This window comes from Echeneis naucrates, chromosome 15, assembly GCF_900963305.1.
Source record: "Echeneis naucrates chromosome 15, fEcheNa1.1, whole genome shotgun sequence".
In the NCBI taxonomy this organism is placed as follows: Eukaryota; Metazoa; Chordata; class Actinopteri; order Carangiformes; family Echeneidae; genus Echeneis; species Echeneis naucrates.
The window spans coordinates 14,423,939-14,451,889 of NC_042525.1; the positions used below are offsets into that span (position 1 = coordinate 14,423,939).

At 40.8% G+C, this 27,951-nt stretch overlaps 2 protein-coding genes across 10 annotated transcripts in view; both read right to left on the reverse strand.

Annotated features, from left to right (window-relative positions):
- LOC115055061 (calcium/calmodulin-dependent protein kinase type II subunit gamma-like) overlaps positions 1 to 17,463 on the reverse strand; it is a 53,431-nt gene extending 35,968 nt beyond the window's left edge. For all 9 annotated transcript variants that reach the window (XM_029520495.1, XM_029520494.1, XM_029520490.1 and 6 more), the window contains exons 1-2: positions 17,289 to 17,463; positions 16,178 to 16,272 (exon numbers count right to left, since the gene is read on the reverse strand). In XM_029520495.1, coding sequence (XP_029376355.1) covers positions 16,178 to 16,272; positions 17,289 to 17,353 — 160 coding nt within the window. In that variant the 5' untranslated portion in view covers positions 17,354 to 17,463. The remainder of the gene's footprint in view (positions 1 to 16,177; positions 16,273 to 17,288) is intronic.
- Positions 17,464 to 25,151: 7,688 nt separating this feature from the next.
- LOC115055805 (arylsulfatase I) lies at positions 25,152 to 27,791 on the reverse strand. Its single transcript, XM_029521830.1, has 3 exons — positions 27,487 to 27,791; positions 26,326 to 26,658; positions 25,152 to 26,238 (listed from the first exon to the last, which is right to left on the reverse strand). Exons 1-3 carry the CDS (start codon positions 27,789 to 27,791, stop codon positions 25,152 to 25,154), a joined length of 1,725 nt encoding a protein of 574 aa, XP_029377690.1.
- Positions 27,792 to 27,951: the final 160 nt, after the last annotated feature.

Below are 27,951 nucleotides of genomic sequence, written 5' to 3' on the forward strand. Positions count from 1 at the left end.
CTAATGTAAAGAGTAACTTTTTTCAGATGTGTGGTAATTGGATCCACTATACCTGGCTTTCAAACACTTCCTTCTGATGAACATGGCGGCATAGTGGTGAGTGGTGTTGCCCCACAAAAAGAAGGTCATGGATTCGGTTCCCAGCCTGGACCCTTTCTGTGCAGAGGATGCATGCTCTCCCCTGCTTGTGCTGGTTTCCTACAGGTACTCCAGCTTCCTCCCACCGCCCAAAGACATCATGTCTGGGTTAATTGGTGACTCTAAATTGTCCGTAGGTCTGAATGTGAGTGTGAGTGGTTGTTCTTCTCTGTCTGTCTCTGCGATGGATTTACAACCTGTCCAGGGTGAACACGCCCTCGCCCAGTGTGAGCTGGGCCGGGAAACGGAACGGATAAGCGGTAAAGGATGAATGAATGAATAGCCTATTCACAGCAACACGTTTTCAATGCAGTGTGGTTACATGCATTATTGTGCCAAAGCTGTGTAAACACAGGCTGCACAATATATGCAGTTCCTTTTGATTGAGTAGATGTATTCAGTTTAAAACTAACATTTCCCTTTGACATATAATGATGTATTTTCAAATCTAAAATGACAACGACCCTGTCTCTAAATTCTGGCACAGTGCTAGGGAACTTAAGCCATGTGGTAATTTATTAAATTCACTAAGGATTCTTATTTTGGAACCTCTTATTTTTATTTTTGACATTGCATTAAAAAATCATTTAATTAATTACTCAATAAAGAAAGCATAATTTAAATGAGACAGTCGCAGCTCTTCTAAGGATCAGTATTTCAGACAACAATTATCTCCAGAAAAGTAAAAAAACTAAATTAACCTTTCTAAAGGTTAGGAGATAGGGAGGCAGATATCTGTGGGTAAGCATAAATAAATGGAAGACCAGTTGATGAGAGGTAAATTAATGACAGACCGACAGAAACCAACAGGCAGACTGAAAGAAAAAAGAGACTTCGGGCCAGTGTGGCCCAGAACAGACAATACTATAAATAGATCCAATCCTCCGGCTTACAGCCCTGAATCACACTGACCCAGCCTGCCCTCTATCACCAAGCATAAAGTCAGAAAAACAAAGAGACAGAAAGTGAGAGATTGAGAAACAGAAAGAGAGAAAGGCAGACAGATGAAGATGTAAAGAAAAACTAAAGAGGAGAACGCTGGTTTCTGACAATAATTTTATATGATCACTCTTTCTTTCGCTTTCGGTCACTGCTTCCTCCTTCAACAAGTGACTTCAGTCTGACGTCCTGTCACTGTGAGAGGTTAACCGGGTGTCAGTGGGCCAAAGCCGGGACTTGTGTTGTAAAGCCAACAGTGTGATTATATAACCATGGTTAGTAATCAAGAGAGATAAGGGGATAGAAAGACAACAACAGTGTTGTCAATGTCCCCTGACAAGGATGATTATGCCAATGATGGCAACAAACTTGGACTGAGCTGGTACTTACTCTTTGCCATATCTAAATTGCGTGTGCTCTTTGGTAATTTCGAAAATGTTAGCCACAGGTATGTGTGCATTCAGGAGTCATTTGTGTTTTATGATTTGGGTGGAGTTAAAACAAGCCGGATGGGACTTCCAGAGAACTAGAAGCCATGTTAGAGGCTGGTGGGTCAATAAAACCCTTCCACACTAGGCAAATGTCTTGTTAAACTGCAGTACCTTATTCCAACCCTATCCTTAAAAAAAAAAAAAAAAAAAAAAAAGAATCTCATGGTGGAGATAAAATCCTCAAGCTCAGTATGACCCATACTCTGGGGACCATGAACATCTGTCCAAAACCCTTTCCTGGAAATTACTTTGATGGATATAAATAGATATCCTTTTCATCATGGAGGAAAAATAAAGGTGCACAGCGTGTCTATTACACACAAGTAGAATAAGCTGAAAATGTACTTAAGAAGTGGAGAATTAGACACAACTTTGTTCAATCCAAACAATGTCTGTGGTGTGTCACACAAAGTAGCCATGCATCCTATGCGACACGGATGTCATCTTTGACACATTTCTTCATTACTGTCTGGTTTCATAATGAACTAAACATTTATCCAGATCTCCCAACATATGATAAAAAAGATGTCTAACACTGTCTCACTCTCACTTACCCTCAGGACTGTATGACTGCTGACAACATATTCTCAAGTTAACCAACACAATATCCTTACACAAATGATTTTTCAACACAAAGGCAACATTTTACGATGCTTTCCTCAAGGGAACCAAAGCCAAAATAGCACCAGCCAAAATCATGACAGAAAAGATGACTTCCTGTTTCTTCTCCATGCCAATACTTATACAAGACATTGCCACCTCTTGACAGAGGAACTGCAGCATTTCTCACTTGGTCAGTTCCTAAATGATTAGACAAGCCTGCCGCCTCTCCTTAACACAAATATCAAACAGCCTCCTTTAGTCTTAGTTATGCTGGGCCTTTGCTTTGGATATCCAGCTGCTTCTTTATTCCCACTGCTCAACCATCCAACCATTGTCATCAAATTCAATTTGTTCTGTAACTGCTTGGTCATTCAAAATGTAGCTTTTAACACAGCTGTGTGTTAACGTGAAATAATCTGTAGCAGCAGTTCAAACATGATGAGATGAGAACATGACTTGCTCATTCATGGTCAGATTAGTTTATTCTTTTTTCCCCACAGCTCCTGTTGTTCCTGTCCCTTTAGAGAAAAAAAGAGCACAACATTGTTGAAACATGAATGGATAGATGATGTACTGAGCTTCATCTGCATGAAACACTTTTTAAGTTCATTTTAAATTTAGATTGTCCTCTGTGCTCTCCCTTCCACTCTTCTCTAGAGTTTGCAATATAATCAATTAGAGCTAAAATGTGTTGATTAATTTAATAAGCATACCACAATGTCAAATTTTCACTGGTTCCATCGGCAGAATTGATTCATTTCTCTGTTTTTATCAATATAATGAATCCAAAGTGGAGGAAGCTGTTGAAATTTATACACTTTGATTCCCTTTAATTTATCTTCTTTGCTCAGATTATATAAAAATATAAATAAAAAAGTTACTTTTTACAGAATAGGCCATAGGAAATAGATATGAAATAGGACTAGTACACTTATGCAGGCCTCACAGCTGATGAGACATCATGCGTTATAGCATTACTGTCTCAATGTGACTCCTGACATGAGGCAGTTAGGTAGAGAGAAGACTGCTGGAAAATTACATATAGTTTACTCCCGGCTCTCCAGTGGTATAACAGAACGATGCTTCTTTAATCACAAACAGTCTTTGGACAGACATCAGCTTCGTGTGTACAAGAAATTCATGAATAAATTAAATAGTTATGCACAATAGCTATCCATCAAATTATGACTAACAAACTTTTGACAAGTATTGCCTCACGATGCATTTATAATGGACAGAGATGGACTATCAGGGCAGCATTCAACCTTCTTCCAATTACATGAGTTACTGTGGGCCTGTAGAGCTGTGACATAGGAGTGGAATCATGACAGAGCAGAGATATGTTTTAGATCTTCATTTACATTTAAATCCAAAACCTTGTGATATTTAGGATTAAAGTAATTGTAGTTGTTAGTAAACCAGAGAGTTTGATGTTTATAGAAGTTCAGCTCAAAATTAACCAGCCCATGCAAAGTAATTAACTATTGGATTGAATGGTGATAGCAAAGATGAGCAATGGGTGGTAAACTCCTGTCCTTTGTGCTTCGATATAAAGACAGATACCATTGGGTTGTTATCAAATAGTCTGGTATTTTATGTAAAGGTTCTGCACCAAAGAAGGAAAGTATTTCAAATATTTTTAAGTATTGTTCTATTGTGCAGAATCACTTCATTTCCATTCATTCAGCATTAAAGCTGAAGTGAGAAAATCGTGGGTATTAGTGCTGCATCATCATCTCATCATTTTTGTCCAGTGACCCCAAGCTAATGTTCTTAGTGTTTTGGTTCTGTCAAAATAATGGATGGGGACAGAAAGCCTGTGAAGCATGTACAAGTTTGACTTTCCTTTCACTCACTGGAAGTAAAAACACTGACATTAACACAACTCCATAAAAGTAAAAACGCAGCTCAATGCTAGCAACAGTCCCTGGTGATTTATCTTTTCTTACTTTTATCTCAATTATACTGCACTGTCACTGAACAAATACATGAGATTAAAAAATAAATTAGATTTTGCAAGAACTACTGTGCCACATGCCATCAAGTGCATTTGAAAGCTTATCAGCATCAGAGCACTTCATGTGGCCCTGTTGCTGCTTTAACTTGTCGGCTAATTGAAGGAATGTTTATAGAGAGGTGAGATGACAACACCCAAATTATTGCTAAGAATAGATCTGGAGGCAAATTATGGCACCTTTATTCTAGCACAGAAATAACACTGCTCAATTTTCCAGCCTTGATGTGTCAGAGTGCAGCCTTGATCCTTGTTTTCAGCAGTTGTTCCAGACCCCCCCCCCCCAACCCATGGACGGACACACACACACACACACACACACTTATCTCTGCATTATTCCCAGAGAAAAGGAATCATGGCCTCAATTGTAAACTTTTGTAGTCCTTTTTGATCATGCATATCCACAGTACAGCAAAACTTTAATGCAACCAGTACATGAGTACATGATTGAAACTAAATGGTGGACTGGATACAGATATTGTTATTCTTATCAAATATTAGGTTAATTCAATACATGCCAACTTCTATCTTTTTCCATCGTAAGCCAATGAAGGAAAGGAATTATGGATGGGGTTTTTTTCCTAAAATTATCCCAGTGCTGTATCACTGGAAAAAGTGTTGCTATGAAACTCCTATAGTCATGTGACAGCTTATTTTGTATTATTGTATTATTATTGCATTATAATCCACTAGTTAACAAGTGGAGGTTGAGCTTCAAGCTAGTAAAGCGTCACAACACCTGTATCATTGCCCAATAGTGTGTTAGGGCAGCAGGCCCAGATTAGGACTTTTAATGTCACCAAATTTAGTGTGAATTTATTATGAAAGACTGTTTTGATTGTTACCTTGGAAGCAAATTCAAACGCACCATATGCGTTGGTGGTACGCCAGTCAATACAAGCATACACTTCTACCAAGTCATGTAGCTGCACAATCAACGCTATTGAATTTATTGGGATGCGACAAACTGTTGTTTGAGTTTCAAAGCAGCTTTCAATTGAGATGATCAAATGGTTATGGGTTTGCCACGAGCCTGCAGGCAGGTGTCAATTGTTTTGTTGAAACTACAATTAGAAAGACACAACTGACAATGCAGAACTGAGACAAGAGAACAATAAACTGTGTGCGCGTGCGCGATTGACTATGGGTGTGTGTGTGTGTGTGTGTATGTTCGTGTGTGGTTGGTCAAACATCCTCCACTTGGGAAAACAGCAGGCTTGTACAAAGAAACCATGTGTAAGTGGAGATAGTGAAAACAAAAGGTAAACCAATATTGGCACATATCACTATGTTATGTGTGTGTATGTGCCTACATCTGTCTTTGCATTTAGAGCCAAAATAGGAGGTCAGTGAGGTTTCCTTCTATGGTTATATTACACCTGCAACAAAAAGTCAGAAGAATTCAACAGTAAAATGGTCAGATATGCAAGGTGGGGTGTTGTAGCAACTACAGGTTGTTGCTTTGATAAATAATGAACAACTTTTAAAATGAAGTTTCTGACTTAAACAAGAGCTACAGTAAAGTGGTGAAAGGGAAATCAGGCTGGAAGAGCAGTGGTTGGAAATATGTAACTAATAACTGGTCAAAATGGATGAAAGGCAACAATAACAGCCTGAAGTATTTAAAGCCTCCGTTCTGTGCAAAACTTAAAATATGATCAAGTTCTTCAAGTATCTTGTTCCCACAACAAAAACAGATTGATTGGAACACATCGATTGTTAGCTTTCACACAGTCTCCAAGAAACACCTCAGGGACGTAGTTTGTTGATCTGTACTTTTACATGTTTTCTTATGAACAATTTCCATGATAACTTATCTGCATCACCCACAAAACAGAGGGGGCAGTAAATTCGCATTCACCCATTGCATACTACCAAAAGCTTGTGGCCAACAAATACACAATTTATTCCTGGTTAGGTAATATTTGGTAAAAACTACACAGTACAAATCTCAAGTGCTTAAGAATTTAACTATAAATATGTTACTTGTCTGTAAAAATCCCTGAGATATACATTTTTACTTCAATGGGTGTCATCAGATTAAAGCCCTTCAAAACCAAAGTAAAGCAAAGTCAGATACTTTCTGGAAACCATCACTCTGATTGACAGGCAGCCTACAAGTGCTTCATGTCTTTGAGATTTAAATGGTAAATGTGACCCCATTGTGTTACTATTCATTGGACATGATGCCCGGTGAATATGGTGACTAGATTTATGAAATCTTGGCTGTCAAATGGGAAGGGTGGGATATATGCCAGGAACCTTTTACCATCGAGATAAGTTACTTGATTGACAGTATGACAGTTCTGAAGAACCTGGAGAGCTGCAGAAACACTAAAACAAAACGCACGCACAGATGCCTAACTTTGTATAAATCAGGGACAAAATCTGACCTGAGAGAAGGGTCTGCATAAAACATAGGCAAAGATCTTTTGGGAACTTTTGCAATACCGGCTTTGAATATAAAGAAAAATACCAATGCAATGTGTAATTTTTATGATGATACAGTTGCAGTTTCATTAAAGATAAGCAACTGCACTGAAGGCAAAAATTTCAGTGTTCTACATGAAAATTAAATAAATAAAATAAATGAGTGTAACTGCTTATTCATTATTTGTTGACTGAGGAATTTTGTTTGCTCTGCAGTTGCAATGATCTGATATGATAGTAGAGTCATCTCTGTGTGAGATGATAAAAGATTTAATATTTTCAATTTTTTGTCATGATTTACCTAGTTATTAAAAAGTGAATATATTGAATATTATGCAATGATGAAAGACTAAATTTGGAACTCAGCTAATATCCTACATCTACCAAAAGCATAAAATTGTTGGCTTTGCTTTGACACTACAAACCATATGCACCATATTTTGACCCTTTGTCTTCTTTTGATACAATTTTTTGATACAATTTCTGAGACAGAGTTCTAGAGACACAAAAGAAAGAGGGCAAGACTAAGATTCAGAGACTTCTTTGTTAGCTTTGCCAGCATGATGTGATCTCATCACCACACAAACTTTTTTCCTGCCCTTTATTGCTGGATGCCTGTTTTAATTGACTACTCAATCTTCCAGCTGTCGCTATAAATAATCTTAATAAAAGCTCTCTATTTATAAAACCTTTATCTCACTATGGTAACTTATTGTCCTGGTAAGTGCAATTAATGCAACAATCTCACAACTAAACAAAAGCCTGATATTTTTATTTCTTTCTTTTGATAAGTTGATTAAAGAAATAATTGATGAATGCAAAACATAACTGGCATTATAAATACTTTCCCCATATCTTCATTTTTCATTTGCCATACCACTGTTAGTTACAATAATCAGGTTTTTATTTTTTTTTTCAAACTGTGATGAATGTAATCTGACCATTTGTTCATACAGAAACATGTTCGCTTCATGAAAAAATTCCTCACAAGCAGCAGAGACCAGTCGGTATGATCAATTACATACTTTGCCCATCTCAATTTAGTCCAATTAATTAATTAACCAACTTATGGTATCATTGGAGTACAACGTAAAGAAGAAAAGGACACTGGTAAAAGAGCTTATCTGAAGTGCTACAGCCAAAACAGAGTCAAACTATTAGCATTAGCATTCAGCACACTGTAGCCTGTAGATACAGATTGACTGGATGTATGGAGGCTTTCTTCAGTCTCTGAATCTGCTGCCACTTTGATAAAAGGGACATACAAACAAGACCCTCCACCATGACTCACACAGTCTGATGTGATACCAACTGACAAGTAAACGTGCAGACACACACACAGAAACAGATGCACATATACGCACAAGTTCACACATATGTGCGCATGCACACATATATATGTATACATGCCTCTAGATTCTCTAAAGTAATGTAATGCAATGAAGTGTTGGCAGACAGACGTCCCCTTCAAACAAACTCTCAGGGCTCTTGACTTCTTTCCCTGAAGTGAAGAGTACAGGCAGAATACACACAGTACACCACAATTAATAATTAGTTAAATCTTCAATCTGCCTCCTGAATAGAATTGAAAATATTTTTCTGTCAACTATATTGCCTATTAAAAACCAGAAAAATAAATTGGCCACAAGACCAAATTTGTGCATCTCTTTGTGTTTATTTTGTCTCTCTTTCAATTTGTGGTAGTTTTTGTCTCTTTGTGGTCATTTTGTGTCTTTTTATGGCTCCCTTCCTTCCATTACTGGTCATTTTCTGCTTCTTTATGGCTATTTGTTTCTCTATTGACTGCCAGTGTTGGCCTGGCCACTCCAGCTGTGTCTAATAATGTGTTCCTCATTCCATCCATACTCTTGCCCCATGTTTTCAGCGCATCTCGATATTTAATGATGAATAATGAAATGCTAATCACTGCTACCACTTTCTGAAACTTAACAATTGATGCTTTTCACTGCTTTTCATCACAGTGAACAGTTTGTGGTTTAAAGTGTTGATTAAACAAAATGAGGACCGAGCAATTCAGGCTGACTGTTTCTCGGTCTCCTGTCTACAGGTTTTAGGTACGTTTTCATACCATCAGTTGCAGTTTTACTCACTTCAATTCAGCTTGTAATGATAAATCCATCACCTCAAAAGTAACAATCTCAAGCCACAGCTTGTGTACTTGTCAAACACTATATGGCTAATTAAAATTTTATTCAACTTGGCTTCCACATAATGCCATATGCTTTGGACAGGGGGAATACTGATGAACAGATGAGAGAGAAAGAGGACAAGATGAAAATGACATGAGGAGATTCTCTGAAAAACACACTGAACCTCAGTACACTCAAACATTTAGTACCAAAGAGCCATAACAAAAGAGAGGTTTTGCAGGCTGGAAAAACTGACATCACGCATGTATTACAATACCCTAGTTCATTGCTTTGGAGCATATAACTCACCCTTTCCATATATGACTCTCGCTCTCTGCCTCTCATCTAATATTCACAGTTGGTTCCATTAAACATTCACCACACAGTGCTGCTACGTTTATCTGGCCTCTGCCAATCAGCCTCCAGGAAGTGCACTACAAGCCCACCAAAAGCCTGAACACACACACACACACACACACACACACACACACACACACACACACACACACACACACACACAGAGTCTGCCTGCATGGCCTGCGATGCAGCCTTGCAGAGACAGAGGAAAGAGGAGGAAATAACTAGAAAGAGGGAGGAAGAGGTTGCAAAAGAAACAAAGGAAGGGAATGGTCGCCGAGGGAGAAATGAGACACATGAAAGAAAAATCTGATGAAGAAAGAAAGTAAAGAAGAAAAGTGTGAGGGTCCACTCGTCAGCTCTTGTACATGTTCAGTGAGGGCAGAGCAACCTCGCACCTCAATAATTCAACGGTGGGACAAGTGCCACCAGCTTCTCCCTCTCTTTTTCTCTCACTCTGACATCACAAGGCCTTATCCAATAACAATGTAAAAATACACTCACGTTTCAGTTCAACACAATACACAACATGTAATTGTGGCTAAAAATAAGATGATACAGCATCAGGCTAGATCTCAATGTTTCTTTATTGTGTTCTATTTTTTTAGCCGTCCATCACACACACATCTGATGGGAAGAGCAACACCACAACCCATTCTGAGCACTGCCAAAATGTGCTTGACCTACATTAAGTACAGGGCCTGAATGCATCTCGAAGCTACTGCTCTTATAGCATTCTTCTCACTCCAGGGTTGACAAGGTGTTTGCGTCACCTGTGGGTGACCGTAAAATAGACGTTGCATCACAAAATGACAGACCTTGCATTTCTTGGCCAGCACTTTCACACAATGATTAATGATTAATACTGTTCTAATTAATGTTGGCTGATATAGCTTTCTGAAACTAAAAGAGTAATATTAAAATATATATCACTAACAAACATTTTTGGCCATGGTTACAGTTCAATGATGTGAGATCACATCAAAAGACAACAAATGACATTCAGTGATCTGTTGGGAAAAGCAGTAAATTTCAGATGCTGAAATCACAGATTTTAGGCATTTGTACTAAACTGAAACTAATGAATCCATTAGCCGATTAATCCACAAATGTTTAAACTTGAAGTTGCACTGTCAAGAATTACACGGCACTTGGAATATTGCACACGCTAGACTGTTACCTTAGAAGAGTGTTGTGAAAGAGCGTCAAAAACTTTGCTACAGGTGTGTATCTTAAAATTGCCACCTTGTCTAAAGATACGAGCTGAAATAAGTCTTGAGCTGAAGCAAGTCAATTAATTAATTGTCAAGTGATTTATTTGCCAACAATTTTGATATTTGCTTAATCACTCAAGATTTCAAAGCAAAAAACTTGGTAGAAATAACTACATTTTCAAAGGTTTCATATCAATATTTTCCTTGACTTATTAAATATCTTTGGGTGAAAGACAGGGAATCAGCTTCATTGTTCACCAAGTTGATGGAATCAGCAAAAAGGTTAACCAGTCCAAACCAACCCTTACCCAGCGAGTACAGTGTGAAGCGCAAATGAACTGCACTAAGCCATAAAATACAAAGTGGTGAACTCAACCTCATTCCCATGTTTACCTTCCATGTCGACATGATAAATATCATGAGTTGTAAAATGTGTCCTAAATCTCAATGGCTCTACTCATGAATGTATACATCATGCGTCAAAGATCCATCATTCTGTGCCTATAAAAAGTATTCACCCTCTTGAATGTTTTTTTTTGTTTGTTTGTTTGTTCCTTTGATAAATGGAATGATTGTCAAAACAATTGGGCTTTGCTTTGACTTGAGTTCAAGATGTTCTTTGGCCTGATGAGACCAAAATGAAGTTTCTTGGTGAGCCATCAGGCTCATCGGATTCTTTGTTCGGCGAACAGAAAACACGGCATATCACTACAAACCCAACATCCCCACCCACAGTGAAGCACGGTGGTGGCAGCATCATGCCCTGGGGATGCTTCTTGGCAGAGGGCCCTTGAAGGCTCGCAAAGGGAGAGGATAAAATGAATAGAGTAAAATACAGAGACATCCTAGAGGACAATCTGATCATTCTGCAAGAAAACTACAACTTAGAAGATTTCTTTTTCAGCAAGAAAATGACCCAAAGCACACAGTGATAGTGACACAGAAGTGGTTTAAAGATAATCAGGTGGATGTTCCAAAGGGTTCAAGTGAAAGCCCAGACCTCATTCTAATAGAAAGTCTGTGGCTAGATGTGTAAAGCCCAATGAAACAAAGTTGGAGCGTTTTGGAGAGAAAATGGATAAAAATTGCAGTAACCAGATGTGCAAGCTGTACTGAGACCTGCTGTGACTGTCCAAGGTGACACTATTAAATGCTAATTTGAATGCATTTCATATTTATGCAAACACTTATTTTATATAACACACGATGCATTCTTTGACATTACTTAGAAATCTGTTTTTTCATTGGCATCAAAGAGGTCTTTTTTTATTTTTTATTTTTTAAATTTATTTATAACAGGATGAAAACATCCAAGGGGGTGAATGCTTTTTATTGGCACTATATTTTATATTGTTAGTTGCACCTGTAGCAACACGCCTCCATCATCTCAGTCCCCTGCAAGTTAGTGCCAGTTAGGGCACCTGAAAAGCTGAAAAGCACTTTAACCACTTCAGTGGAGCTAAAAGGCAGATTCAGATCCAAAAAGAGAATCCGACTGAAAACATGAACAAACTGAAGAATTTGCTCTTACATGTATAATTTTATTATTATAAAGAATGACTTCTGTATGTCAACATATCAACTTCAATAGCCATGATAAGCATACCTGCTGCAGCACTGCACAATTCAAGTGTTGCACCTCAGGGCACACCCACAACCAGTGATGTCACATCAGGTGGTTCCATTACCTGTCAAAGCTAACACACCTGTTTTGCAATCACTACTTTTCAACACTAAGTGACTGCCTTTGAAGATAGTTATTACGCCATGAATATGTTATATTTGTAGTTGACTTTGCTTCATCATTATACATAAGACGAATAAAATGATAAATGTTAGATCCAATCTGGTAAGATTTCTGAATACCAACACCACCAATATGTTAAACTTCTATCAGAAAATAAGTAAAAGTTGCACATCTTGAAAGGGACTTTTGTAAATTAACGGCATCATCCTCAGTGGACTCAGTAAAAGCAGAAGATGGGTGAGGACAATGAGTTCTAAACCTTCTAAATGGAAAGCAGGAAAACGCAAATGCTGACTTCCTTAGATAAGTCTCGATATGCATTATTTGATTTTTACAAAATGAGATGATTTACTGAATCTCCTATCAAGGGAGAGGAGGCGTGAAAATATATTATAATCCTCCTTTTAATGCATTTCTAAAATCTAACCGCTGACTTCGAGGTCTTTAAGTACAGAGGTCAAAGCTAATCACAAGAGCCACAGAGACCATGCTATCTCCCCATCTCAGTGTGCACAGAGGCTTGGGAGCCCTCCACCAGCGACAGCAGCTCACTTACCCACTAAACTTCAGTTTCCCATGTTTTTTTTTTTTTTTTTTTTTTTTTAAATCAGGTGGTCACTGCAGCCATAATTTGCTGTTTCCTAGATCTATAAACTTGTGCGACAGTCAAAGCTTTTTATCTTGTCCAGTATTACAGTATTCATAGCTTAGAGCATCTGTTTTGGACTAAGGGAAAATTTACACACATGTACTGCATTTCCTTATATGCACCACCATTTGTATTCAATCCTTATACTATCATAACTTATATTTAAATAATGTGCAGGCATGCCTATCGATGATCTTCTCACCAAAATGCTTTACTAATGTGTTAACTATTTATGTCCAGTCTCTGGTGAGAAGATTATTGCTGTCATTCTGTTGTCATTTGTCATTGCTCGTATTTTTTGGTTTAAATGTTTGTACGTTCAGTATCATTATCTTTGAAGAGTCTGTTAACTCTTTTTCAACAGACCTTCCACATAAAACACAAAACACTGTCAAGGTTCATAATGACAAAATATATCATCTAAATGAAGAAACATTTCTGTTAGACAAAGAAATGCATATAATACAAAGATAATACAATTTGTGTGTCTGCGTCCATACACGTGTGTGTGAATGTCAGAGGAAGTGACTGACCGTGAATGTGTCAGTGTCTGTCTGAGCGGCTGTGCACATGCATGTGACACCACACAACCCAGCCATAATCGCTGACCTCACCGCCAGCCAATGTGCCCTCTCTGAGCCACAGACAACAGGACTTAATCCCCCTTCCTCTGCACATGCACAGACACAGGCTCATACGCACATCTCATGAAAACACACAACACTGACATGCAGTACTTCAAAGTTTGCAAACAGGAACAGAGAACACACAGAGATTAGACTGAACTAAATGTAGTTCAGTGTGAGACTTCCTACACTGTAGCAACCCTAACCCTGTAACTAGGCTGTGGGCCCTACAGGACCTCTCATGTGCTCGAGGATTTAATGTCTTAATGGTTGTATACGCATGGAGACAAAATTCTGTTCTGTTACTGCAAATAAATATATGTTTCTATTGTTGTGCTTTACCACATGTTTTGGGCTCATTTAAATTTGTTGTGAGGACACGGTACATTATTTGGTGTGGGATCATTTGAACGTTATGTATTATATTATAAATATTATTGTTATCAATGTAATCTTGATTAAAAGATTTCTGGTGAAATGACGTAGACTACAGCTATTTTCAGTTAAACTATGTCAGTCTGCAATAAACAAGGCATTTTGATAGAATGGAGTCCACTTACAGATCATATTATCCAGAGGTAAAGGAATGTTCTTCTTCAGTACAAGCATAAATGTCATCCACATGTTAATCTATACAGTTAAAATGAAACGCTTAAATCACCACCCTGAAATTGAGAAATTAAGGAAAGTATAATCAGTCAAGTCTGAAAACTGTAACAGAAGCGTACAACAGACAGTTTGGACAGACAATAATTTTATCAATAGCCTGTTCTTCACATCCAACTGGCTAGCAGCTTTTGTGTTTTAACTTGTCTGACTTCCTCTGATGAATGCTGCCGCACTCGCAGATCTCAGCAATTAACTTAGTGAGTGGATTGTTAACCTGACCTTAACAAACAATAGCCCCGGTTGTATACAAGCACAGTTACCTTGAAAACATGGGTGCCTGTCTCTCTGAGATATATCTGCTTGCTTTGCATGTATCTGTGGCATGCCTCTTTAGCTTGCAGAAAAGAGAGGAAAAAAAATATCACACTGCCAGTGTCAGAGCGTTTCAGCTCTGATTAAGGGCACTGTACAGTGAAGGAGTGACTAATGTGTGTGAGTATTTCACAGTATGAAACTATGCTGAGTCAAGCCTTGTATGCAAAGAGTTACATGTGAGATCCATTAAGTAGGTGAAAGAAAATGTGTGCAACTGTGTTTGTCTAAGAAGTGAGAAAAGAGCAGTCGCATATGTGTATGTGTGTGATAATTTTCACCACAACACACGCACATGCACACAGACACACACACGAGAGGTCTCTGTCAGACAGCCTCTGGGATGAAGAGTTTCACCCCTGCTGTTGCTGGGTTACTAGCGCAAGACCACTGCCAACACAGCCCTAAACACACAGAGATACACATGTGCACATCCTCACACACACACAGGATCAAATTGCCTAGTGAGAAGGGTTCTTAAGATCTTGGCTCAAAACAATTGTTTACATAGATAGGGGGGAAGGGACAGGAGACAGAGGAAAATAACACAAAAAGGAAGGAAAATGACAAGGGTGGGGACGACAGGCAGAACATCTCCTGGGAGCCCAGCAGCCCAGTCAGTCCAGAACCGGCGCTGATCTGCAGCTCATCATCACTCAACCTTTGGTGGTCTGGTCTGACACTTAGTTTGGCAAACAAATACAGCGCACATAAACCACAGTGTCTGCAGCAGACTCGCACAGTAAAGCACAAAGCAATACAGTGAGGGATCCATGAAATACATACGCAAATACAGACACTTGTGACACTAAATGGAGACAAAAGCTTGGCAGAAGAAACATGGTAGTGCACACACAGAGCAAGAAGCAAACTAAAGACAACAAATCTTCCAGATACTGATGCACAGGTGGTGGTATTTCAACATGTGTTGCAGAATGTGAAAATCCACACATACACTATTATTATTACAGTAGCATCTGAGAACACAACATTACGACTACAGAAAAGTGTGACATGTAAAGACACGTGAACAGTTGGACAATCAGGCACATTTTAAACAGATTAGCTAAACCACTTTCCTTTTCAATAACCAGGAACGTGATTAGTCCTCATACAAAATTACAATATGCTTTATTTAACTTACGATGTATAATGTATCATGTATAATTTAATTTGGAAACATATTCAGTTCTTGAGAAAAGGTTTCAATTTTTTTTTTCCTTTATTGGATGAAATATTTATTATTTAGATGGCTGGCTCATTCTTTAAAGATTCTTTAAATTCAAATGCAGTTTTCAACAAATTATTTATCAAAAAGAAAAAACTTGACTGGATGGACCTGTAAATGGAACCAACCTGTCCACAAAGTCAGTCTGTGTGTTTGTGTGGTTATCTGATGACTTAACTGGATTACCATAAACTACCAAAAACTGCCACCAAAAACTACTGAAATGTGTTGCTATCAGGCAGAACTATCCTTCAAGCCATGCCAAAGGTCAGGGCTGTGCACATACACACGCACAGACCATCAGCAACCATAACAGACCAAACATGGCTGCATACTACTGCCAAAGCCCGCTGAACCCCAATGCAGAATTTAAAGCACAGCAGCACAGCTCTGCCAAGTGGCCTCCGGCTTTTGAGGAAACTCCACTGACAAGGATGGGACAGAGTGCCTGGCTCGCTGCTCTTAAGGAAATAAACTAGCAAGCCTGCAGTTCAACTAACTTCACTGAGCAGTTACAGCTGCTTACTCTTGTCAGCTTTCAGTTTGTATAAATTAATGTCACTCCTTGACTGGTACAGTGGGCCACACAACGGATATCTGCTGCACTTACCTCTGGCTGAGAGCTTTTTCGTGTTAATAATTTTAGCAGCATACTCCTGGCCGGTGGACTTCTTGACGCATCGACGAACGACCGAGAAGGCACCCCTGGAGCAAGAGAAATCAATAACCCAGACCATAGATCAGTGACACCACTTCAGACATAACTAGGCTCGACATCACATTTACATTCATTCATTACAGGGCAGTGTTACAGGGCATGGCTGTTTGCTGGACTCTCTCAGACACCGAGGGCAGGCATGAATCACATACACCTGAAGGGAAGGGAAAGGAAGTGGCATGCATTATTAAAACAGTCTGATAGTCTATGTATGAGATGTGAGAAGAGGTCCTGGCTTCTAGTGTGTGACAGGAGAGGGACAGGGCTCGTTTCACAGTGAAAGGACTCAGGTATTATCTCACGGGGAGAAACATGATCAACAGAGGAGTAAAGCAACAGCAAAGAATCAAATGCATCTTCCCAGCCCGGTTATTTATTTATTCTTATTATTCTTATTATGATCCACAGATGCTGCCTTTAAATGTGGCTGTATGAATAGGTGAGGCAGCGGAGATTATGCGTTGTGTACGATAGGTCTTTTCCTTTTCAGAAGAGATTTGCACAGCCAGAAATGAGCTGTTGTTTGCAGCAAACCCTCCTCTTCACCTTTTTTTTTTTTTTTTGGCTTTACATACACAGTATCCCTGCAGCCTACGTACACATGCACAGCACGGCTGAATGACTGATCGAGAGCCTGGAGATGCCACCGAAATGCAAGACGACTTTTCGACGCGTGCTGCCCGCAGACACGCCGACAAGCAAGCGCTCATGAGCGGGTGCCTGTTGTCACCGAGCTGCCTCTTCCTGTGATATACACCTCGGGAAAGCACGGGATGAAAACGCGAGCCTCGGCGGGGAGAGGGCCGACCCTGCCCCTGCTCCCTGACAGCTCCCTGACAGCTCCTCTCCGGCCTCCACGCTCCAGGCAACGCGCACATTGCAGCGGCGGACCAAGGGAAGGGGGACGTGCAAACGCGCACACGCACACGCACATACACGCACAGGCTGAATGCAACAAGGGCAGCAGCAGCAGCCGCTGCCGCTGCGGAGGCGGGTTTCTTACTTTCCGAGCTCCTCGTACAGCTGATACTCGTCTGTGAACCTGGTCGAGGTTACAACTGTAGCCATGTTGACCGGAGAGCGGCGGGGAGAGGAGGGGGGGATCGGCTCGCGCTTCGGTGGCCGCCTCGCGCAGATTTCAGGAGGAGGACTCGTGAAGGCTGAGAGGGGGAAGAGGCTCGCGCTCAGACAGAGAGAGAGAGAGAGAGAGAGAGAGAGAGGCAAGGAGTGGGAGGAGAGAGAGAGGAGAGCTGTAGTAACAGAGATCCTCTGTGGAGAAGAGATGTCACTCTGCGGAGTATTCACGTTTTTACTCAATTAAAATCAGAGAATGTTTCCAAGAAAGAAGTCACGTTCAGACAGTCGATATTCTAATAATTTATTGTCAAGTTGCTTTATCTATATTTCCGTGTCACGTAATCAAGACAGTGAAGTTTGCATTACTTTATTACAGGAGTAGTCCAAGACTAAAACCACTAAAACTAAGACTAAGACTAAAACTAACACTCTCATTATCGATAATCAAAATGCCTTTGTTGAGTTTATATCCACAGACAACTGAGAAACTTGTAAAGATAATGATCTTCAATCCCTTCTAAAAAATTGTGATTGTACTGAACATTGCTGATTATTTTATAAATAAATGTATTGTTAACCAATCAAAGAACTATTTCAGGCCTTGAGTGCTGGTTTATTTGGGGAGTGTACAGTGAGGCTCGGTTCTTTGCTCATGTTTCTCTGAAAGCTTCCATCCGCTGAGGAGGATTCATTCTCAGGAAGATATGAACACAAAACACACAAAAAAGAAGAGTTAAGACAAATAATTCCCATTATATGCAGCATTAACATTCATACAGCAGGAGGCGATACTGCTTTTTAGGTTCCAAGACCCAAAAATGACGGACAGAGTGAGACGTCTTTTCTACTTTCTCCTCTCTGGTAGGTGGAGGTGGAATGAAAGCCACGCGAGATCTTTCCTGCTGTGCCAGGAGTCACAGATCCAGATTCAGTTTTCCCAGCTCTCCCTGCCATCCGTCGTTTATGCTCAGAGAGGCACAGCTGACCCCAGAGCAGCATCCTTCAAGCACCCAGCCATGGAGTGGGATGTGATGCCGCAGTATTTTAATATTGGCTCAAAACAAAGCTGGATGCCCACCGTGTTGTGGTTCTCTACTAGGACTCTCAGAAAAGAGGAATTGCTCAAAATGTGGTGTAGGGAAACAATAATGATTCCCACCTTCATTTGTTTTTCCATCTTAAATTAAACCTGAAATAAATATATATTTATTTACATATATTTATACATTCACAGCAACAAATGCAATTTTGTTTCTATTTCCATTATGGAAATTAGATAATTGAATCAGCTGAATAATCGATAATGGAAATAATACATTTTTGCAGCCTTTCAGTTCTTCTCAGAAGCCTTTCTGGTAGCTGGCATTAACTTTTAGTTCCTGAATGTGTTGCCTTTTGTCTTGAAGCAGAGAGATGGCAGATTTATTGTTCAAATGTGACATTGGTCTCAAGGTATTTTAAGACTTTACATTTTGTCGTACAGACGTTGACCTATGTTTAAATACTCATCGATGACCTGTCAGATACTTTTTTCTTTGCTACTTACCGACAACGTCCAATCACTGTGACGTCACACTGTGTTAATGTCACTGTTGACGCTGATGACTCTGACGGTGAATTTGCATAGACTATCACCTTCACAGCTGAATGCACGTGCTTTTTTGCATGTCTTTCAACACCAGTTCTACCCGTCGATGTCCCTGCTGCTGGAAAAGCTTCATCTTCAATGCCACAATCATCATTCAGTGCTCACGCTGTTGCCACATTTTTTTTTTTTTTTTACTTTAATTACATTAACTGCAACAAATGTGACCAATTAACATTAATAAATTAACTCCCTCAAACAGAAACAAAACAGTAAGAGCAATAAAATCTTGCAAACTGTTAAAAAGCAATGATCCCAGCTGGCACAGGAAGACGGGATACACCCTAGACAGGTTACCCACCCATCACATGGAAGACACATAGTGACAAGCGATCATACACACTCAAGGTCAGTTGAGAGTAACCATTTAACCTGAACCTGCATGTCCTTGGGCTGTTACAGGAGGACAGAGTACCTGGAGAAAACACACCGAGGCACATGCAAATGCCACAGCCCAGAGCAACAGTGCTGACTACCATCACAACGCTGTCAGTAAAGTAAAACTGAACAGAGGCTATGACTTCAATGACCGCACAATGACTGCGGTTACAAAATCTGCGTGTGCATTTTAGACATTCTCTGTATGCAAGACAGCCTGAAAGAGCTTGGAGGAATCTTCAGAAAGAGTGGATGGGGAAAAATGCTAGTTGGCTGCAGAAGGAGTTTGCAAGCTGTTATATGTGGACCATCAGTGGCGCAGCTCCACCCCATGAAGTTTTCCCACCAATGCCTGCCATCTGATGATCAGACACCTTCCTCCACAGCTGCTCTCCGTTCAGTCATTAGTTCGCCACTATTAATAGAAAGCTGCTCACCCTCTTTGACAAATCATTAATTCTGCTATGTCGCTATTGTCTTCCTGCTATTTCTGCCCGCTCGACTGTTCAAGTAGCCTTGCCAACTTTTCTCAATCACATCCACTGCCTTTAAAACACTTTCATTCCTCTGCTTCATGAAAGAGCGCGCACTTCAGTCGTGAAAGGTGAACAAGAATTCTCAGTAAAAGATTAAGTGCAAGGATCGACCAATGAAAGTCAAGAATTATTGGTGTACGGCGTATTTCATGCAAACACATTAATGCCCTTTCCTTTTCTTTGAACTGTGAGTGGATATCTGGGACAATGTTTCAAGCATGGCTGGAGATTAATGAGCGTTTTCAGAGAGTAGCGGAGCAATGCAACCAGTTTCTGCAATAATTACAGGGAGCCATACTGATATGAAAGCCTAATTAGTGACAGTGCAGAGGTAGGGCTGTAGTAACGGCAGAATTGCTGTGTTTCTCTCTGATGGGCCTGTCAGATGAGCCTTGGACACGCTCTGCCATGGCAGCTTTGAAGGGTGGGCGGTAATAGTCGAGTGTAGAGCAGCAGTTTCCAACCTGTCAGACTTGTGGCCTCTTAAAGTACAGTTGTGTCGACTTGCAAACCTTTCGCTATAAATTGCGTATCTCCACATCCCGAGCAATGTCGCATATGGTTTCTCCTCTAGCTGGTCTGGGTGAATTGAGTACGATATTGATATTTAGTATTACATTTACATTTACGTTTTCAACTTGACTCATGGTTGTTCTGTATATATTTGAGTAGCTTCTCCACCTTTACACAGAGCTGTAACACCACAGGACTATTTTTTTTTTTTTTTAAGTTTTTTGAGTTCTGTGTATGTCTTTATCTCAGGAAGAGACCACTGTCTCATGAACACCCAGGGGTCAAACCTTCCTCTCTGCTGCTGCTGCACTGAGCTCAGGTTTAACCTTCACAGCCCATCCCCTACAGCACATTAGAGCAGATCTGTCCCTTTTCCTTGTCAATTATAAAATAGTCACAATATCTCAAGTAAGCATTTAATTGTACATCTGGGCCATTTCAGTGCTTAATGGACTGTAATTTACTGTGAAAGAGACTGGCAAATGTGTCCCCATTGAGCCGTTGATACCACTCTGAATAAGTGTTGCACTTACTTTCAGTGTGGAACAGCTATTTGAACAGTGTCCATCACAAGAACAAGTTCGAAGCAGTATCTTGAGTCTATTGTGTTTAACATCACGACTTCGCCAAAGAATCTTCGGATGTGAAGTTAGCCTTACCTTCAAATGATTATGCAACAGTGGATGTGACAGCTCCCTCCCACACAGCTCTGTGTGTTCATGTGTGTGTTTGTGTGGCACCTCCTTCGTGATTTATATCTTCTGACGGTGCCTTATTTCTGCAGGCCATCCTAGCGTACTGGGAATCAGACGTGTGGGCATCTAACCATTTTCTTCACCAGTTTTTCACATGTATGAGACTCTGAAGGTCTCTGAGCAACGTCGCTACTGCTAACCCAAAGCAGTCTCCTCGTATCCCGTCACTGAAGTCTAGTTTGGATGGTGCGAGGTTTTCTCTGCGCCTGAACATACAACTGAGGTGAAGAAAGTGCCTTCAGCTTGAATGCTCCTTGAAGTGATGTCATATAAGCCATGAAGTGTGCAGATGGATATTTATTGAGACCAGAAAGCCTCCAGTTGTTAGATTTCCAGTATTTCCCTTAAAGCAGAAGGTCAAAGAAAACACTTGAGGTTCTTCGGGTGTTTGTGAAATTGCTTTTGATTTATTCTAACAAAACTGTGCGTAGGGAGGATGGAGTCTGACTGCTCACATATACTGTCTTTTTTCTACCTATCACTGATAAACCTTCTTTATATAAAAGACAATGACCCTTCAGACATGGTAGCACCTCTGTGACACTGCACTGAACTAGCATAGTTTTCTTTGTCTTATTGTTGCTGTCAGTGATAAGATGCCTAAATAAGCAGTGAAATTGATATGATCTGCCCCTCCTACTGAACTTCCTGCTTTATTGAGAAATTAATTTCCTTCTGTGTCTGTTGTGCTTTTACTCTGTATTAGGTTGGGTTTTTTTTTTGTTTTTTTTTCTGGTCCAGCTGTGTCTCATTCACTTGTCCTGATTCAGTGATTGTACCTCCTGTTCATATTTGCCATAAAAAGTCTTTGATCTACCGATGCAGTTGCAACTCTGTTCATAAATGAATGCAAATGTTTATCTGAGGTTGAATAGAGTTTTATAGTCATTAGGCCTCAGCTGCCTGAATTGTTCGATTGTAGTTGACAGAGAGGAAATCGTATATCTCACTTATCTCTCTCCTCCCCCTCTCTTGTCTCAATATGGCTTCTTCTGCTTTCGGGAAAACATCAAAAAGTCAGTTATGAACAAGTCAGGGCTATGAAGTGGCTGTTCACACAAGTTGTCATTGTGAGTTGCCACTCGTGGTCAACACAAAAGGACACCCAAACTGCATATGCAGTGAAACAGACATGGTGAAAACAGTTATTGTAGTTAGTCAGTTATTGTATTAGAAATAATACAGTTTCAGGGGGGTTAAAAAAATGGTCAGGCACAAATACAGACATGAAAATTAACTAAAAAGTGTAGCTCCTCCATCCTTCGTATAATGAGCAGTAAAGCTCCTGACTGCTGCAACAAGCAAAGCTTTTTGTCTTTGGGGAGATCATTAAAATGACTTGTTTTCATCGCTAACGGTGACGATACATGTGGAGATTTCTGACATTTGGTTGACTGTTTCTTCTATGAAGATTCTACCAAAATTATTACTTAAGCAAGACTTTCTTAATTGAACATCAAAAACATTTGTTTTAGTCCAGGAGTCCAGGAGTTTGATGAGGTCCACCATTTTGTTCATGTGTACTCGACTCATGGTTCACTTTATTGATGCTACATTTATAATTATGTAATTGAGTCCATCATCACAGATGTAAGCGCTGAACGCATTAATAACACTTGAACTGCTAGCTTATGCTAACAGATGCACAAATCCAAGGTGTTATTAACCACCTGCTCCTGTTGTTGTGGATGCCAAATTACAGGTTGTATGATTTATGTTTGCTATAAGCTACACAACCTCGCTGCTTTAAGAAATGACTTAACCTCTTTAGAAACTGTGACTAAGTATTCGTGTGTACATATTTTCTATGTTCAGCAGAAACTGTTGGACCTACGGGCAGGCTTTGGAAGTCAAAAATTCCATGCTGCAAAGACATAAAACATTAATTTTGGTCTTTAATGGGATTTGTAGACAAAATAAATATCTCAGCTTTATCCTTTAAATGTGAAGTCTTTTGAGTTTCAAATGATCTTTGCTATTTATATTTGCTGGATGTGTGTTATGTAAGCTATGGAGCTCTTTCAATAAATACGACACTTTAATCTGATCTACAAGCTCTTCAGACATGAGAACCCCCTGCGGCCCCTGGGGAGCTCTCGTCCCTCCTCTGTTCTTTTCATTCAACTGTACACCATAGAGCTCCGAGCAAAACGCCGCTAATACTTCTAACTCGATCTTTCAAATGAGCACAAACAAGAGAGGGAATAGAACAAAATAAGAAAGAAAGACAATGGAGGGGGGTGGTTTGCAGACGGAATGAGCAAAGAGCTGAGTGACAAATGGAAGGAGGGAGGAGGAAGAGGAGGTGAAGATTCAAGCTGACCAGAGGGGGAGGAAAGAAGAAAGCCGAAAGAAGATTCATTATCAGATCACTGGGGGAAAATCTCCTGTTTTGTTGCGACTGTGTGTAGGATTGCCGCTGACTTTACATTCACACCCTGAAACGCTGGAGCAATTGTTTTGCGTTGGCAACGAAGGCGACCACGTACCACCTCTAAACCAAGTGTTTCCATTGCATGACTAACTTCTTTCCTTTTCACATATTTCATTTGTCTCACTAGACCACCGCTGTTGTCACTATAAAAATAAATCCTCAGTCGGCCCCCACGTAGACTTGAAAGCACAAGCTTGTGGCACAAATGACACTGACAGGATGCATTTTTTGGACCAGCATTTGAGCTGGGTAGTCGTCATGTATGTGCTTTGGGCTCATCTCTTTCCTCGTCAGAAATTCTTTACTGCCAAAAACATGATTTCCCCCATAAGAAGTGACCCCCCCCCCAACGATGGAACAGCTGCAAAAAAAGTGACACTTATTATCTGTAATTAGGTATTAATTATACCAACAATTTTTTTTATATCAATTACGTGCAAGTGTACCAGCTTCACACTTTTTTTGTAAAAATGTCTTTCAAAAATGATTTCAAAATTGTGAATTTGTAGAGTAAAGATGCTGCGGACAGTTTTGGTCTGTGATTTTCTGGTGCAATTGTGAGTAATCATAAAATGCTACAACCGGGTCTTTGCATTTATAATTTATTTTTCATTCAGTCAATTAGATTTTTGATAACACAGCAGATTCATTATTATTTATCATGAACATTTGATACCATCAGTCCAGAAGACACTGATGGCGTCAGCTGGTAAGTCGCTGCTGTAGGGAATGGGCACTGTGTGGTGGTCTGAGGTTACACACTGTATGACAAACACAACCGCCTTGGGTGTCTGTCTCATCCATAAGGGGTCCTCTAGGGTGAATAGGACAGGAGACAAGAAGAGGTCATCGTTCTTGACATTCTTCCTCCATCTCTTCAGGCTCCACATGCACGTACACAGACTGTCTCTATCTGTATTAATCAAATTATTACACTACATGTGCAATGACACACACTTTGCTCCCTATGCAGTCCAACAGAGGACCGAAGTCACCCTGCCTGCTGCACTTTGGCTGCAGGACAGTGAATGAGTCAGCCTGCACCAGCCAGCCACAAAGGCCTGTCCGCCCTTCACTATTTCACTGTCGCTCTGTCTTGTCTATGACCTGCTTGGTCATCCAGTGGTCTGGATTTTAGTTTGTCTCCATCGCTTTCCCTTTCACTTCCTCGTGGTTCAGCAGTCAGAATGCCTCATGCAAAGTCCTTTTGATGTCATCAAACAGCGTCTGAAGCTTCCAACTCCCTGACAATGGAACGAATATTTTTACCAATTTGAACTCTGTCAAACTCTTTTTCATTTGTCATATGATGACGAATACTTTCACTTTCCGTTTTAGAGAGTAATGGCGTGAATGCCTTTATGAGATACTGTCTCCAAACTGCATACCAATCTGAATATTTTGTTTTTCTGTTTCTGTCATAGCCTTCGCAGCACATTAAGAATTGCCTTCGGATGTGTTGAGATGGCACTTCGAATAGCCAAGTGAATTCCAAACATGATGTCGCCTTTCAGTCCAGATGAGGTGTTTAGAAGAAGAGGGCGTTCCTCTCAAGACGTGATCCAACCTTCTTAAAGAGGGCTTTTAATTTGCAAACTTTGCACTGCTTAATTTTCATCATCTTTTCTTTCCTTCCAAAGTCCAGCACACTACTCTCCTCGTGTCCTTCCAGGCCAAGCCAGGGACCCCACACCCCTCCATGCAGCTCAGGGTCCGCCATGGGGTCATCAGGTGGATTCCTCGCCATCACAGCTGTCTGGTTGTACTCCGCCAGCCTGGTCATTAGATGCTTCACTACCTCTGGACGAGCGTCCGCCAGATCTGACCTCTCATAAGGGTCGGCGCTGATGTTAAACAGCCAAACTGACTTCCCCAGCTCATTGCGCCGCTTTTCAAGTTTCTGCCACCGTTCTGGACCAATGGGAAGAGCCTGGGGTGGTATCCAGTCCCCGTCGCCTACATTTCCCGTCAATAGCTTCCAGTCCCCGGCCCTTATCGCAGCTCTTACGGCTGTGTCCCAGATCCCAAACCCGTTGGTTACCAAGGTCTTGTCATACGGCTCTCCAGGCCTCCTGGAGACTGGGTCAATGTTGAAAAGGATTTCGGTACGTGGAGAGGGTAGGCCCTCGCTTATCGTGCCCCACACATTGTGACCATCAAGGCCATGGTGGGACGGCAGATCTCCAGCTAGCCCCAGTAATGTGGGATACCAGTCAGAAACATGGATCAGTGCTCTGCTGACTACACCCTTCCTTTTCATGAGAGGACTATGGACGAAGCCTACAGCCCGGATGCCCCCTTCCCAGTAGGTCCCTTTGCCTCCTCTCAGTGGCCAATTACTCCCTCCAGAGAGCGGCTGACCACCATTATCAGATGAATAGATCAGTACAGAATTTTGATAGAGTCCGCTAGTCTTCAGTTCCTGAACCACTTCTCCAATTCCGTCATCCAGGCAGCTCAGCATGGCCGAATAGTGGCGCCTGACACGATTCCCCTGGGAATCATAGGGGTGGAGAAAATGAATGGGTACTTGCAAGGGTGTATGGGCAGCCTGAAGGGACAAGTAAAGGAAGAGTGGTTTCTGTGGATCATGACTCCTCAGGATCTGCTTCACCCTAATTGGACAGAGGAGACACCGGTCAAAGACGTTTAATTGCTTTCTTTTCATAAAACTTGTATATAATTTATACCTCCATGCTCACCTGTCCACGTAAAGCAAAGTGGAGTAGTTGCCGGTCATCTCCCAGGCAGGCTTGTCTCCATCATGCAGATCAAAACCACATGCTTCAGCCCCGTCACAGCTCTGATAAGAAAAGTGGTCTCCACTGCCAGTCAGAGTGCCCAGGAAACTCTGAAAGCCACGCCCCATGGGAAGGCAGCTTTGCCTGCAGAAGCCAAGGTGCCATTTTCCCACCATGTGGGTGGCATATCCAGCTTCCGCCAGACGCTCTGGCAGAGTGGGAATGTGCAGGGGCAGACAGAGGGGTTGACGTGGTCGGATGATCGAATGCTGAAGTCCAGTGTGAATTTGGTAGCTGGCAAGATCAGGACAGTGTAAGAGATAGCTGTGTCTTGAGAAGATGTATATAATGACACAATGATGGGAACTTTCACAGAGTGTTCATGAAATGTTGTACCGTTAGATACTCTCACAGCATTAGTCATCGTCAAGTCAAAATGTTCAATAATTTTAAAGGGCTTAGAAGTGTCGTTCCTGCTTAGTGTCTGCAAAGGTTCTGCCAGAAAATATTTTAATCTGCTATGGAAATTTGTCCCTGTTGGGTTATCCTATCAATATTTGCTCAGTCATCCACAAAGATAATAAAAATACAACATCAAACAACAGAACAGACTCAGAAATACAAGATGTTTTGCCAAAAGACGGAATGGTTTTCAGTGCATTGCATCAGATAATTTCCTTTTAAACATTAGCTGGATTGCAGTTTAACAGCTTTAATACTGCTATGATGAGAGACAGCTGCAAATCTCTAGCAGTGTGCTCACTGAAGACAGAGAGTCAGTGGTACAGATAATTTAAGCTATTTTTCGTTGCGTACTATAATAATGCTTCTTGAATAACGTTTTCTTTTTTCATCTATTTGTAATTTAAAATACATTTTGCTCTATGGAGGGTTAGGCAGGACAAATAATCGAGTGGCTGATGATTAAAGGAGGTACCACTGTATCATTGTATTAATTTTCTGGCCTTGTATAGTTGTTGCCCCACCACTGAATGTATTCTGGCTGTTGCTGGAGAGCAGGGGAGCTATCTATACGATGCGTAACTACACCATGAGAACTTATGCAATAACTGAATAATTATCCCATCAGAATAAAGATCAGATAATGAGGAAATTACTCACCATCCTGTCATGAGTTGACTGCGAGAGGGCGAGCAGATAGGTTGGACGTAATAATTCTCTAGCTTGACCCCCTCCGCTGCCAGCTGGTCCAACACAGGAGTGTGAATGTCTGAGCCGTGGTAGCCAATGTCCCCGTAACCCTGGTCATCCACCATGATGAAGATAAGGTGAGGAGGTGTTTGACCTTTGATCCTCCCTGTGCCGGTGCCTTCATCTGGAGACGAGGCTTCACCCAGGCATCCACGGTCACTGGGTAACACCAGGACAAGCAAAAGAAAACACACCAAACAGATTCCTTCCCTCATCTCTGCGGCTAGTATCTCCAGAAGTCTGTATTTTCTCTACGGCTCAGTTTGCAGTTAATAAATCTGAGGTCGCAAAAAAACGGGCAGATCAGTGTGTCTGAGGAGTTCGCCCAAAAGTCTTATCTGCCCATTAAGTATGAGCTGTCATCTTTGTCCCGGG